This window comes from Falco rusticolus, chromosome 5 (assembly GCF_015220075.1).
Source record: "Falco rusticolus isolate bFalRus1 chromosome 5, bFalRus1.pri, whole genome shotgun sequence".
NCBI classification, from domain to species: Eukaryota; Metazoa; Chordata; class Aves; order Falconiformes; family Falconidae; genus Falco; species Falco rusticolus.
Genome location: NC_051191.1, coordinates 79868075 through 79882362, shown reverse-complemented (window position 1 = coordinate 79882362; position 14288 = coordinate 79868075). Strand labels below are relative to the sequence as shown.

The window sequence follows — 14288 nt, the reverse complement described above, 5'->3', positions numbered from 1 at the left end:
GTACCAAGCTCCAGAGCCTGGTCTCACTAAACGAAATGAAAAGGTTCAGGATGGATCAGAGTTTGGCCCCATGCATAAATCACAGCTGCTTTCCCACTGCCTGACTGTACAAACACAGACTCTGTACGTATCACGTGGAGTATCTCAGGCATAACGGTCCCAATACACAGAAGACACAACGTGTCATGTATTTTGATTTGCACCTATTACCTCATATCTCTTTGGATAATTTATTTTTCTGCCCCCCTCCCAGCAAACTTTCTAGCATTGAGTGCACAGAATGCCCTTTTTTCTGCAATCAGGTGTCAGCTGGGGGACCTGGCGTCTCTGTCCGGGTTTGTTGCTGGATTCACTGGCAGGAATAAAAGCTTCTTTAATTCACCAGGAATGTGACAGGTGTCAAAAAATGAATCTGAGATTTTCTTCCAGTCAAACAAGTGCACAATTCAAAACACATCAACGCTGAGCAAAAATTACTTTTGCCCTGCAAAAGCAGTTTCAAAATAATCAACAGCAACTGTGGCTCTGGCAACAACGGACATCAGATTTGGGATAAACTGGGTCATTCAGCACAAGCTTGAGGAATCACTTAGGTCTTGTCAGAGAAGCAAGTCTCCAAATAATAAGAACAACTAATGTTTCAGGCTCTCTGGATATGCCGAATGTGGTGTGCATCCTCACGCCTCTTCCAGTTTATCAATACCAAAATGACGCACCTGGATTTTATAAAGGCCCAATAATTCAGGCAGCCACTACAGCAGATAATGCTAACTAAGCTTATGAAAAACTAGTATCACTACATGTTTCAAGCCTTGATCCTTATGTCTATGTGGCAAGAAAGAGAAAGTGAACCCCCAAAACAGCTGTCAGTTTTTTATGCCTTCTTCCAAAACATTATGCATTTACCACTGTCAAAGTTTGCAACCCTAAACAAGAGGAATGATTGTGTGAGTCAGTCCAGTGGTTTCCATGTCCCTGTGCAAAAACTCCATCAACACAAGTGTCAGGTAACTTTCTTTCACCGTCCTTCACTGCCAGGGAAACCAAGTTTGAAAGAAGGTGAAAAATAAGATTATCTTTCTCTGACACCGGGGAAGAAAACAGTAAACAGAAACTTGCTGGGGAAAATCAGCAAAGTTTCAACTATAGGGTGTGAAACAACTGGAAATGAAGCTGGTGTACGTCAAGCTGGCATTACCATTGCCATTCTTTAACTGGGCAAGGTATATTGTAGAAATATTTGGAAAGTCACACTCCCACCCCAAACTTTATAAAATTATTGGCTTGGTTATAAAGGTACCTCTCACTGAACCTCAGAACAATACTTTCTTCAAGAATTCTCCCAATCTCCAAGTATTCTGAGCTCAGATGATTTTTTGGAAAGTGATGTGGTTTATTAGTTTAGGACAGTCTAGAGCTATTTAGCATTTTTCCAAACATTTATTCAAGCTCCCATCAAATTCACATGAAATTTTGCATCCACAACATCCTTTGGCAAGAAGCCCCACGGATTTACACCCACACTTCCAGGAACCCCCCTTTCCTGCGTGTTCTGGACCAGGTTCTTTCATCTGATGCCCCCTTGCAAGTTCTTCTATTGGAAGATGAACAGATAGTCCCTATTCACACTGTTCGTGTCATTGACTCTATCAAATCTGCCCACACCTTACCCATTTCTAACTGGGCAAAACAGTCCTAGTCTATTCGAGCCATTCTTTGAATAGAAGCTATTCCATATTGCTGACTTAATTCCCAGGATACCTTCTCCATTGCATGTAATGTAGCTTAAAAATATAAAATATAGGAAATCAAACTATACTGCAGTAATTACTTGTAAAAAAACCCCCCATTTATTTCAATGTTCTTACTTGAAAGTAGTTTTTTAATAAGCAACCGTACTTTTCCTTCACTGCCTTGTAAATTTTTTAGTAAAAAAATTATAAAAATATACTTGGGGTTCTCCATTGAAAAATGAGGGAAACCAGGGAAAACACCCAGCCTTGGGATCAGCCTTGTTGGTTCAGCTTACCCATGCACCTCATGAGAAATCCTGAAGTAGCAGAAATCCATGCATGGAACGATTTTCTGGACTAGCTCACAGGCAGAAAGTTTGTCAGGGCTCAGATGATACATTCCTTCCTTAAACTTAAAGTGTAATACAACTTCTGGAGCCGGTGCCTCTCTGTAGGAGAAGTGTTTGCGAGAGACGGCTCGTTGAGACTTGGGGAGGGTCGTTACTCTGCTGCCTGGCTTGGAAAAAGTGTCTGTGGCAAAGAATGTCAGGAAATGGTGTCAGTGCCATTCCACATGGGATAAAAAAGTGCCCAGTGCTAAATGGGGGGACCAGAGAGTCGGATTTCTCTTTTTCCTTAAAGAGTTCCAGTATCTGCATGGGAATTAAAAAAAAAAAAAAAGAACACACATTCCCAGAGGAAGCTGATTAAATATTCTTTCCACCTCCTCTCTTTATTCATTCGCTCCGTTTCTTTCAATCGGCAGGGTCCCATGGCGACCATGGTGGAAGAGAAGCATCCTCTTCAGCAGCCGCACCTCGCCATGGCAACCAGGACGTCAGCGCCGGCAGCCGAGCCCCGCCGCAGGCCATGGGGCGGCCCTGCCCCCGGGGCCTGCCCCCTGCCCCCGGGGCTGCCCCCTGCCCCCGGGGCCTGCCCCCTGCCCCCGGGGCTGCCCCCTGCCCCCGGGGCCGCCCCCTGTCCCGGGGCCCGCGGCGGGCGGGGGGGGGGGGCGGTGCCCGGGGCTGCGGGCGCGGGCGCGCGCCGCTGTCCGTGGTGCTGACGGGCCCGGCGGGGCGGGGGGCGGAGGGGGGCGGGGGCGCGGAGGGCCGGGGGCGGCGGGGTCCTGGGGAGGGACAGCCACGTGATCCGCGTCCCACATGACACGGAGAGAAACTGTTGGCAGCGGCCAGCCCTGCGGAACGTCGTTTTTCCCTCCGCCACAGAAGCGGGGCAGCGCTGCCCACCGTCCCCTGGCAACCCCGCCCACAGGCAGCCGGGCAGAGGTCGCTAAGGACGCGGACACCTCCCGTGTTTCCAGCGCGGCTGGCACCTTGCCAGAGGTGCCTTCACTTGGCGTAACTGAGACAGGACGAGACCAGCGCCTCCGGGGTTATCCTTTGGAGCAGATATGTGGATGGACAGCTGCTGTGCCGAACACTGCTGTGCCTAAAGGGAGAGTTCGCTTTGCAGAGACGAGCAGGATGATCTTCTCCGGTAATTTTTCTTATCTGTATTTACTTCTGTGCGTTTGAATTCCTTGGGTTTTAGCAAGGAGGATTCATTCCTCAGGAGGAAATGCTCTTGTGGGGCTTGAATTTTAAACTGATTCTGCTGAAAGCAGAGAGGTGTGGAGAATTACTGCGGAAAGCTTATCTATATTTTCTGCACAAATATTCATTCTGTGAATCTATAGTCGTTATTTTTAAATTTTATCACTTGTCTTAAAACAATCCCCTGACATGATCAGTTCAATGAAAGTAGAAAATGACTTTTACTGAGACAGAGCAGACTGATCTGCTCATCTGGTTTTTTCTGTCCCTAGGTACATTCAAACAGCTTCTTCCACCCTCGTGTTATTGCACTAAACAGCTGCTTTTGTATTTTTCAGTCATTAATTTGAAATCATCCTTCCTGAAAGTGTTGTCTCCTTTTTTTTTTTTTCTGTGTGGGAGCTACTTAGGGAAACACCACAGGCATAGTAATCTTTGCTTATCTGTAGCCAACAGAGGCAAGAAGGCAATTCTGTTTTTGCTAATTCAGGCACATACTCTCTAAGAATGCATAGCAATATTTCGCATTTATCCAGCTGGCTTCCAGCATGTCAAACAATATGTTGGCTCCACAGAGTAAGGGAGAAGTAGAACTGCCTTCTGCTTTCAAAAGGCCATTTGTGTGTATGAGGCTGGAATCATAGCCAGTTCTTTTTGGCAAAGATTTTCAAATGTGGCTCTGTAAGATTTGTTGTTAAAGCCACTGTTAATCATTTGAACAAGCGGCTTCATTTGCAGAAAAATTGGATGCCAACCTAGAAGCATCCTTAGAAGCCAATCTGTATTTGGGCATCTAAATATGGAAGCTTGATTTATGAGTTAATTTTAAACATCCTGGTCTCAGATGAGTCAATAAGGGGAGGGATTTCTATACCTTAGACACGTTTGGGGAGCTCTGCTCCTTAGCTTAAAGTAAGAGCTTGCAGACTCTTACTCCCCCGCAGTTCTCCTGTGAAGCCTCTGTTTGCAAAGCTGTGCAGTGCAATTCCCTCATCTGGGTCACACCATATGATCTCCATCTGCATTTCCTTTGCAGCTCCACCAGGCATCCTCCCTCAGGTGTTTAACAATTTAGAGAGCAATTTCAATCAGACAATGCAAAATAACCCACTGACATCCTCAGGTAGAGCCTGCTCCCCCTCCCCACCACACACACAGTTCTCCCAACACCAACACATGATGCAGCGCTTGTGTGTTTGGGATTTCTCCATTCCAGCAGCTTCCATCATTCCCTAGACTTTCCATCTGACAGGCAGCCAACACAGTTCTTGCAACTGCCCCTCTGCCCAGGAAGACATCTCCAGCTCAGGGGTTATCAGCAGGCAAGCGCCTTGACTCAGTGACTTCTCCTAACCTGTTTTTGTCCTCCCTGAGCCTAGCTCAGCTGGGACATTGCTTCCAACAATCAATTATCTCTGCACCAGGCATTTCCAGCCTAACTATGGGGTTTGCATGGCCTTCAGCCCTCCCAGCCTCTCCAGAAAAGTTAGTATAGGAAGGCTATAAAATGGTCTCACTAATGGCCACATCCTGTGACAGAGGCCCATGGAAACATTCTCCTACTGCTCATTCAGGTCTTCTCATTCCTATCCGATAAGTACTCCTGGAAGGAAGCATCTTAAGACCTCTAGCAACTCTATCCCTGGCATGATTATTAGCCACCAGTGCTAATAATCCCACTCCACTTGCTGTCACTGTATCTCTCTGGCACAGGTGACCTGTGTCGTGTGAGCACCAGATATACATTACTGAGAAGGGTCAAGAGCCATATGACAGGCACTTTCACATCCCAGCACAAATGCTTGTACCAGTGTAAAATTTCTGTTACCATATTAAATCCTTATGTGGTGAGAAAGCAGCTTTCACAAGATTTATTATCAAGAATTCATTTCTGCATGACCTTTTCATATAGAAGCAACAAAAAACCCCCACCCTAAGGTTCTCCTAGGAGGAGAATTTGTGCTCCCCGCTAGTGAGAGGGTGAGCTAAGCTGCTGGAGGCCTCACTGAAGCTGCTTTTTTCCCTTTATACACATGGCATGTTTTCCCTGTAGGGGAGAGGACACTTGGCAGGGAGAGAGTGAGAATTTCCAAGGGATGGGCAAAGAAATCAGCCAAGTATGAGATTCACCACAGCTTATCTGTCAACACCCACCATGGCAAACCAGCCCTGGTAAGCACTGTGCTCCCCTCGTCAAGCAGAAGAGTGTGCCGTGTTGTGGGCAGGGCCTGTTGTTGCCCAAAATAAGTTTAAGTGTGTGGGAGAGAGCATATTTTTTTTTTACCTCTGAATCAGGAAAGGGTCCAGCCTAGCCATGTCCAAGGACAGACTCCATCCCTGTTAAAGAAGGTGAGCAGCCTGCAAAGGTATATTTCAAGCTTCTCCACACAATTCTTGGACAACTCCAATGGGTGGAACCTATTTTGACAGCAGAGTTGGAAACTAGGTTGGTCCCTCTCCTCCTTGCTCCCACTTTTCATGCCTCCACAGGGCACAGATATGGTTCTGCCATCATTTTTAGAACAGTGCTGATCTAGAGTTTTGCCTACTAGTCACAGCAGCTGGAGGATAGAATAAAGCTCTGAGACACTTAAAAACTCTTGTGGGTCTTTCCCTTGCAGAAGAAGAGTTACACCTGTAACAGGAGACTCATAACCACTGTGTCCCTGTTTGTAAACACTGTGTTGCACACATGATGCTGATAAGGTAGTTTCCAGAGCACCACGCCATGTGTGTCTCCTATGACTAGCCAGACCGGGCTGTGGGCAAGAGCGGGCAGATTGGGGAAACAGATAGTCCAAAGATCATGGCAAACCCAACAATTCATTCAGCACAGCCCAGGTCTGTCGCCAAGGAGGGCTGTGTCCTCCCTGGGCCTTACAAATGACCCTACCCTACAGCTGCTGGAGGATTAACTTCTCACTGCAAGTGACCTTGCCTATCTCTCCAGAAAGATCATCCTTTCTACAGATCTGAGGGTTGCAAACTCCACATGTGTTTCAGCATAGAGCTGGTTGAAGACTTACACCTGTCCCCTCACCCTGCAGATGCTCAGGAGGTAAGGGTGTCTACCTGTGCAGCGTTGAGCACAAATCTGGCTCACATTTTACCACTGTCTGTCCCTGAACCAGAGCATGATGTTGGGTATACATGGAATCTGCAGTTACTATAACGGCTCCTTCCCACCACCAGCAGGGAATAAACACACTCCTAGGGCTTAGGTGCATGAATAAATTACTGGGTTTTAGCAACTCACCTCAGGTTAATAGACCTACAATGACCGCCTGCATGTCAGCCTTAACCCACAGCAAATACAGGAGAAAAATCCATTGACTTCAGATGCAGGGAAAAGCCATTGCTCCCAGAACATTTCACACCACAATAAGCTTCAAAAGATGGCACTGTCTCTTGAGGAGACTCAGCCAGTAGGCAGTAACTTGTGACTTATGCATGGTTTTGAACCCTGAATGTTCATCAAAATCATGGCCCATGGATGGGCTCCAGGCCACACCTCAAACCCAGTGCTACGGGTCTGCAGGCAGAGTAGCTACTCCAGATGTGAGCTCCTAGACCCAGAAGGAATATATTCACCCTGTTCTTGGTCTAGTTACTTGCTGCATGGTTTACTACTTACTAAGCTAAGTTAAAAGAATAAAGCTGAAAAAGGATTTGTCCCCAGGCACCCAGTACAAGATATATAGATTGACCCCACTCCCAGCAGGTGTGGCAGCATTATATCCTTGTTCTTAGCTTTAATACCTTGTTGAAATATTCAGGAAAGAACATGAAGAGTCAACGAAGGTTGATGGCAAAGAGACTGTCTATTTGCCCTTACTTTCCTCAAGCATACAGCAGAAAAATCTTTAGATTCATGCTCACACAGTACCCGAGTATAACATCTATTCTTCAGATGTGCTGGAAACGAAGAACATTTCCTTCCTGTATTTGATTCCACCCATATTTCCCATCATGAGCTCCCATGACCTCATGCTGCAGTACAGGCTAGGCTCTCAGATGCTGATACAAGATGCAGTAATGTATATCAGCTTACATCATCAGTTCAGTTCAGAAGCTTTTACCATAAGTTGAGCTGTGATTGTACCAGCACTGAAAGTGTCATCCATGAAACAGCCTATCCACACTTCTAGTGATGGCATCTTTAGCTACTCACCCACCGTGCTGCAGAACAGGAATCTCCACCAGCTGGGCAGAGCCAGGGGAGCAGGCAGCAGCATATGAGATATGGATCTCAAAAGCTTTATTGCATTCAAAACATGTTACTCTCCTGATAAAACCGGGCAGATGTTTTCTATCCCCGTGCACTGGAATGCAGAGAGTGAGGAAGAACATACTTTACCTCAAGAGATTTTCAGGCTTGGCTCAGAAGAGCTGCCCAGAGAATAGAAAAGCCTTCGTAAGAGGACTAGGGCAGGTAGCTGAGCATTTTTATGAGCACTAGACCAGAGAAAAGAACTGGCAGCGAAGCTGGGGGCTTACAAAAGCATGTGCATCCGCATTCTTCTGCTGGAAGCAGAAGTAATAAATGGCCTCAATATGCACAGAGTCATCTCTGCATAGCAAGAAACAGCAGTTAAAAGACTGCTCTTCTATAAAAGGATTATTACATTGAGACAATACACACACAAGGTAGTTAATTTGAATTTAGGCTAGCATTGTACATTCAGACAAAAGTGCCCCCATTTTGATTCAATTTACTCCCACTTCTAATGTTGATTAAACTCAGATCGATGAAGCATTCCTCTTCCAGTCTGACAGCTATTCTGTCACCTGTCTGACCATCTCCATTCTCATTCCAAGCTTCAACCAGTTGATGGGAGTTCAAGTATGGACAGTGCCACTCTCTGCCTTAGCCAAGTAAGCTACTGGTAGGGTCAAGGGGTGCTTAACCAGCCAACTCATTCCTCAAGGTGCCAAGCCCCAGTCAGCAGCTCCCAGGTAATAGAACAGCCCGGAGAAGGGGGAGAAGCGCACCACCACATAAATCAAGGTATGATCCTGATCTCAGTGCCACTTAGGAAAAACAGAATTGAACAGAGGCCCTTTAATAGAAAAGAAAATCAGCTTCTGGTCCATTAGAAGGGAAAATTTTCTATGATTAGGAATGCAGGAATTAGTTAATCAGCATTTAGGTTTTTTAAAAAAAATAAACCAAGTAATTGCTGTTCAACCAGAGCAATTCTATGCTCTGGGTAGTTAAAGTCCCTATTATTGCACTTTTATTATTTTCACCTGGACCTCGCGGGCAGTGTGCTGCATGACTTTGGATTTTTCCAGGGAAGAAAGAATCACAAAATATAGTATTACTCGCACCTGCGTTTGATGCCTCTTGTGTTTTACTCACAGTGAGGAAACCACCACCACCAGAGACACGTAACCAGATACTCTAGCTCTGAACAGAAGCATATGTTCTCTGGAAAAGGGTGGCACACAGGAATGCTTCTTCCATTCAGATGCTGCCTTCTCTGTTAGCAAAGTTCCAACACAAGACAGCTGGATATGTCTTTTGCCATTCTTCTTCCTTGGTAGGCACCCACCAGTCAGCTTCCCATGCATGGCTCTGAGGGTGTCACACACTGTTCTCTGCTGGGACTGCTGAATCCCTGTCTTCTCAAAGGCATGTTTGCAGATAACCTGAGTTCTCTGGTAAACGCTGGTTGGGCTGACTTTTAGGCAAAAATGCAACAGTAAAAAAGTACTATGAGTGCTACAGCCCTGTAACTATTTTTGGGTTTATCCACCTGCATAAATAATGTCTCAGGTCTGAACAGGCACGGACAGCAGATTTGGCTCACCAGAAGAAATATCATGAGAACAGTATTACCAAGCTTGCACATTTTAACAGCTTAAGAAGGTCATTTCACTCTTGTACCTGACTTCCACTACTTTTCAGGATTGGTCAAGAAATTTCGTCTGCTTACTGTTCTTAATTTGTGCAGCAGGCTATTTTTAAATGGCACATACTTTTGCATGGCAAGAAGGGAAATTAAGGAAGAAAATTGGCCCATACTGTTCTTTTCTATCTGGTTAATAGGCTCTGCATGTATTATTCTATTACAGATAATTCTAACATGTAATTTAGGGGGCTGTACTGTTAATACGTCCTGCCACTCTGCCAGAGACAGCAGCCCAAATACCCTGCAGACAGCTGATGACAGCAGGGTATCTCCAGGGGAGCAGATGCACCCAGGGGAGGGTGGGGAAAGGCAAGCAGGAGCTATCTGAGAAACCAGGAATAATCTGCCAGGCAAAGCTATTAAGAAAATTATGAGGGAAAGCAACTAAGGATGAAGGGAAAGCAAAGGCCAGGCTGGGCAGCACCCACAGCCCTCCGGCAGGAGACGGGACAAGGGGCAACGTATCATCTGCAGGCAGTGTGCCTTGCAGGCGGCTGGCAACTCGGCCACCACGACAACCACTTCTGGGTCTCACTGTTGATATCCCAGAGTGTTATTTTCACCAGAGGGTGCCATGCAAAATAATATGCCCCCCTGGAACAAATCCAGTTTTTACTAGCCTCAAACTGCTTCAGCTATGAGTCCAACTTAACCTGAGTCATGTTTTGAGCTTCCCAGACTCTACCTGCCTGTGAAAGCTGCTAAATAAGGCCAGCTGCTTTGGGAGCAGTGCTGGTGACTCACGCATCAACCCACTTTCTGGTGATGCAGAGTCAGTGGCTGGGCTCGGCGTGAGGCGTGGAAGAGGCACCGCAGGGTCCTGCGGCAGCCCGGCTGCAGCCACGCAGGCGAGCCGTGTCCGTGCGGCTGTGCCATGCTGCTCCCAAACACACTGCATTTTCAAGTACACTAAATTTATGGCAGTGCTGTACAGCTGATTGTACATCAAGGCTCTTCACGTGAGACACACAATGTTATATGAAGTGCAGCTAATGAATACAGGGTGTAAAAAGGTAAAGTAAAAAAAATCTTCTCTAACCACATCAAGCAATTAATACCTCTTTTCCTCTTCCACGTCCCACTACTTTTTTGCTTTCTGTTATTGAAGATGACATGCAAAACAGTAGAAGGGCCAAGACCCCAAATTCATCGAGTGGCTTTGCTCTTTCAGGCTCCACTGTGAGTAGGCAAGCGAGGAGAAAGTAAGTGGTGATAGATGCAGAGCTAGAGTAGGCAGTGCAAAAACCATCAGCAAAACAGTGACAAAAACCTCAGAAAGCAAAGCTGGGAATTTGTATCACTTGGAAAGCTGAGGAGGATGGTAGTGGCATTTTGAACTTGTCCATTTGGCTTCTGGAATTAACTTTTTTAATTTTCTGGTCATTAATTGAATCCTGATCTAACTTGCACATTACCAAGACTGTGTGAATTAAGCATTCACACAACATACCCGCAGAAACAGACTTTCTGTTTCTAATAAGAGGCTTTGCATGTCGTCACCATGCTTGAAAGGACATATTTCTGAACATCAGGCCCCAGCAAAGTGTTTGTATATGCATAGCTACTAAATTATTTTTTCATTTTATCCCTGTAACAGGCTAAGAGCAACCCAACCATCTGGCTAAATCCAAGATTGGAAACTCTGTCTAGCAACATATCCATATTTGTCTCACTCCTCCTTAAAACAGAAGGCCATAGCTATAATGTACCATGGTGTGTGTAATACATCTACACAACAGATCAATAACAGTTTGATCCCAGAAGCGTATTTCAGTACTCGCTCAGAAATGCAGAGGTCACACTGGCATCCATGGAGGTGAGAAACACCATCTAAAAATGAGACGGATTATTGTGTTAGCAGGAGGGGTGGTGTTACAGTCAGCAATGAGAGTCCTCGTTGGATGGCTGCTCTGTGCTGCTTAGAGGAGTGAATGCTGAGCCTCCCCAAGCTCAACTACTATCCGTCCGTAGTAGTGAGCTCTTTGGCAGCTAACAGAGCCCTAAAAGAAACACCTCCTGTGTCTATATACTTCACCGATTTCCATCTAGTCAAAGAGGCAGGGACACTGTTGGTGTGAGGGGTTTGCTACTTTCATGGACACTGGGAAGTGCAGCTCATTTCTGGGATCAATGGGGCATATTCCACTTGCTCAGTTTGCAGGTCACCAGCACTGGTGAAACTGCACACCAGTCTCGATCGCTGAAAGGGACATCGGTCTTCCAGAGGACAGAAATGCCTGTCCTAAAATACTTAGGCCACTAATAGAAACGTGCATGAGACTTAATGGCCTCTGCTGCAGTCTCACCATCTGTTTCTGACCGTTCCTCTGAAATTTGCTATTTTCAGCAGGACAGCTACTACTTCATATTATCTTTCATCGGTTCAGGTAGGTTTTTTACACACACTTGTTAAAGGGAACCTTTTCTCTTCTCTCTTTCTACAGCCTGAGCAAAAGACGTGGCCATGCTTGCCCACAGCATGGATAACAACAGCGGTCTTTTTGTTCTCCCTACCTTGCTGCTCCTGCCGCAGGACAAGAGCTACCCTGAAGAAGCCTCCATCCCTCCTGCTAGCTACGAGATGATGGAGTCACCCACAGGATCCAGCTCAGGCAGGAACCACACTGCCTTGCCCTATCAGCTGAGGCTGGGGGAAATTGCAGCCGCCAGCATGCTTTTTGCAGCGTTGTGGCTGGTTTCCATCTTTGGAAACTCCCTCGTTTGCTTAGTGATCCACAGGAGCAGGAGAACACAATCCACCACCAACTATTTTGTTGTCTCCATGGCTTGTGCAGACCTCCTCCTCAGTGTCGCCAGCGTGCCCCTCATGCTGCTTCAGTTTACCTACGGCAGGTGGACGCTGGGGAACGTGATGTGCAAGCTGGTAAGGTACATACAGTACCTCACCCCTGGAGTCCAGATATATGTGCTGCTCTCCATATGCGTGGATCGATTCTACACTATTGTCTACCCCCTGAGCTTCAAAGTGTCCAGGGAGAAAGCCAAGAAGATGATCCTGGCCTCCTGGCTGCTCGATGCTGCATTTGCATCACCGGCTTTCTTCTTCTATGACTCCAACAACAGCGACAACCACTGCAACTTTTTTCTCCCCAGTTCTTGGGACGGAGCCATCTACGGTATTGTCCACCTCTTGGTGGTGTTTTTGATCCCATCTATCCTCATTATCTTCTTCTACCTGAAGATCATCAAGTACATTTGGAGAATAGGCACCGATGGCAGGACCGTCAGGAGGACAATGAATATCGTCCCAAGAACAAAAGTGAAAACCATCAAAATGTTCTTGATGTTAAACTCCATGTTTCTCCTGTCCTGGCTTCCTTTTTACGTGGTACAGCTGTGGCATCCGCAAGAAACAGACTACAGAAAGAGCTCCTTAGTTTTCCTGGCCATCACCTGGGTCTCTTTCAGTTCTTCAGCTTCCAAGCCAACCCTCTACTCCATCTATAATGCAAACTTCAGACGAGGGATGAAAGAAACTTTTTGCATGTCTTCCATGAAATGCTACAGAAGCAACGCGTACACCATCACCACCAGTTCGAGGATAGCCAAAAAAAATCACGTTGGGATCGCAGAAATCTCAGCTCCTGCCAAAACGGTCACCAAAGACTCCATCTATGAGGCTTTCAACAGAGAAGCAAAGGAAAAGAAGATTGCCTGGCCTATTCAGTCCAATCCTCCAAATACGTTTGTCTAGTTGGCTAGTTTGGATATTTACTAGGTACCCCCAGAACAAGGAGCTTTCTCTCCTGGTTGAACCCATGTATATTTAAACCTTTTTAACACAACTTTTAGGGAAGAAAAAAAGATGTTTTATTTTATTAAATGCATTGATTTTGATGTGTCCAGTCTAGTTCATTTCAGTTATCGTTCTGCTTTTTGGAGCTACTCTCCCTGAATCACAAGCATTACTTTTTTATAAAACAGAAAAGCTCTTACACTCTCTGTATGTAGGGAAAAAAGGGAAAGGAAAAGCACTGCATTTTTTAATCCCTGTCCATTGGCCACGGTGTATCAATGCACAAATCCACCCAAAGCCATCCATACTTATTGAAACAGACAGTATATATATATTATTTTTCTTTCTTTTTTTTTTCCTGGAAATTTTTTCTGGAAAATTGATTTATTTTTTAATTCCCATAGTATTGCCCAGAGGTACAGTAGGATGCACTCACAAAACACAGATTACTATTTATTCACAAAATGAAGTCAGCACTAGCATCCAGTTGGTGAACTCCTCTCACTCTGCTGAACCAGTGTGCTCCCATGGGTCTGAGCTGTGGAAGCTCCAGCCCAGGCTGCTGCACCCCTCACCTATCAAGGTTTCTTTTTTGTCTTACAGTGTTGACAGGAGTGTCCCACAGGGCTCATACCAGTGGTCCATCCATCCCAGTATCCTATCGTTGACTGCAGCTATCAGTGAGTGCTTGAGGATAGAGCATAGGGAGCAGGAAAGCTACAGAGAGGTCTCCTACCACCTCCTTACAGCCTCTGGCAGTCACTGCTAGGAATTAAGACTCTTCCCAGGGTAGCTGCCAAAAACTGGTGCCATTCTGTAAATCCAGAGCAGGTCCAGCATGGGCCTAGTCACAAAGGCCCAAAGCTGGGACAAGCATCCCCACCCTTCATGCTCAGGCCCCATCCAAGCAGATTTCAGGAGCGTTTTGCCTGAGAATCAAGGATTTCACCTCTTTTCCGTTGAGAGGATCTCAAACACTTTCTTCCTAGTTTCTATTTTCTTCTCAACTAGTTCTAACAAAGTCAGTAGGTGGTGAGTAGTTGATCCCCACCCACTCTCTGTGCCAGTGTTGGGTTTGTAAACCTCTACCATGCGTTCTCTCAGTTACTTCTTTTCCATAGTGAAGAGTGTCGCCCTACTCAGTCATTTCTTGCACAGAATCAGCTCCAGACCAGGCTCTGCTTGGAGCACCTGAATGTAGCAGCCAGGGCCTGGCCAAGCATCCTCAAACCCAGACTATCAGCAGGCATTTCACACTCAGGTCATCCTCAAGGTGTTGTGGACACTTGGACCCCAGGTGTTAAGCTCACCAGTGGAAGACACACAGGTG

At 46.1% G+C, this 14288-nt stretch overlaps 1 protein-coding gene across 1 annotated transcript; it reads left to right on the top strand.

The window, feature by feature from the left end:
- Positions 1-2859: 2859 nt before the first annotated feature.
- Positions 2860-13063, top strand: GPR19 (G protein-coupled receptor 19). Its single transcript, XM_037390593.1, has 2 exons — positions 2860-3230; positions 11646-13063. The coding sequence occupies exon 2, from the start codon at positions 11666-11668 to the stop codon at positions 12914-12916; it is 1251 nt and encodes a 416-aa protein (XP_037246490.1). The 5' UTR covers positions 2860-3230; positions 11646-11665; the 3' UTR covers positions 12917-13063.
- Positions 13064-14288: the final 1225 nt, after the last annotated feature.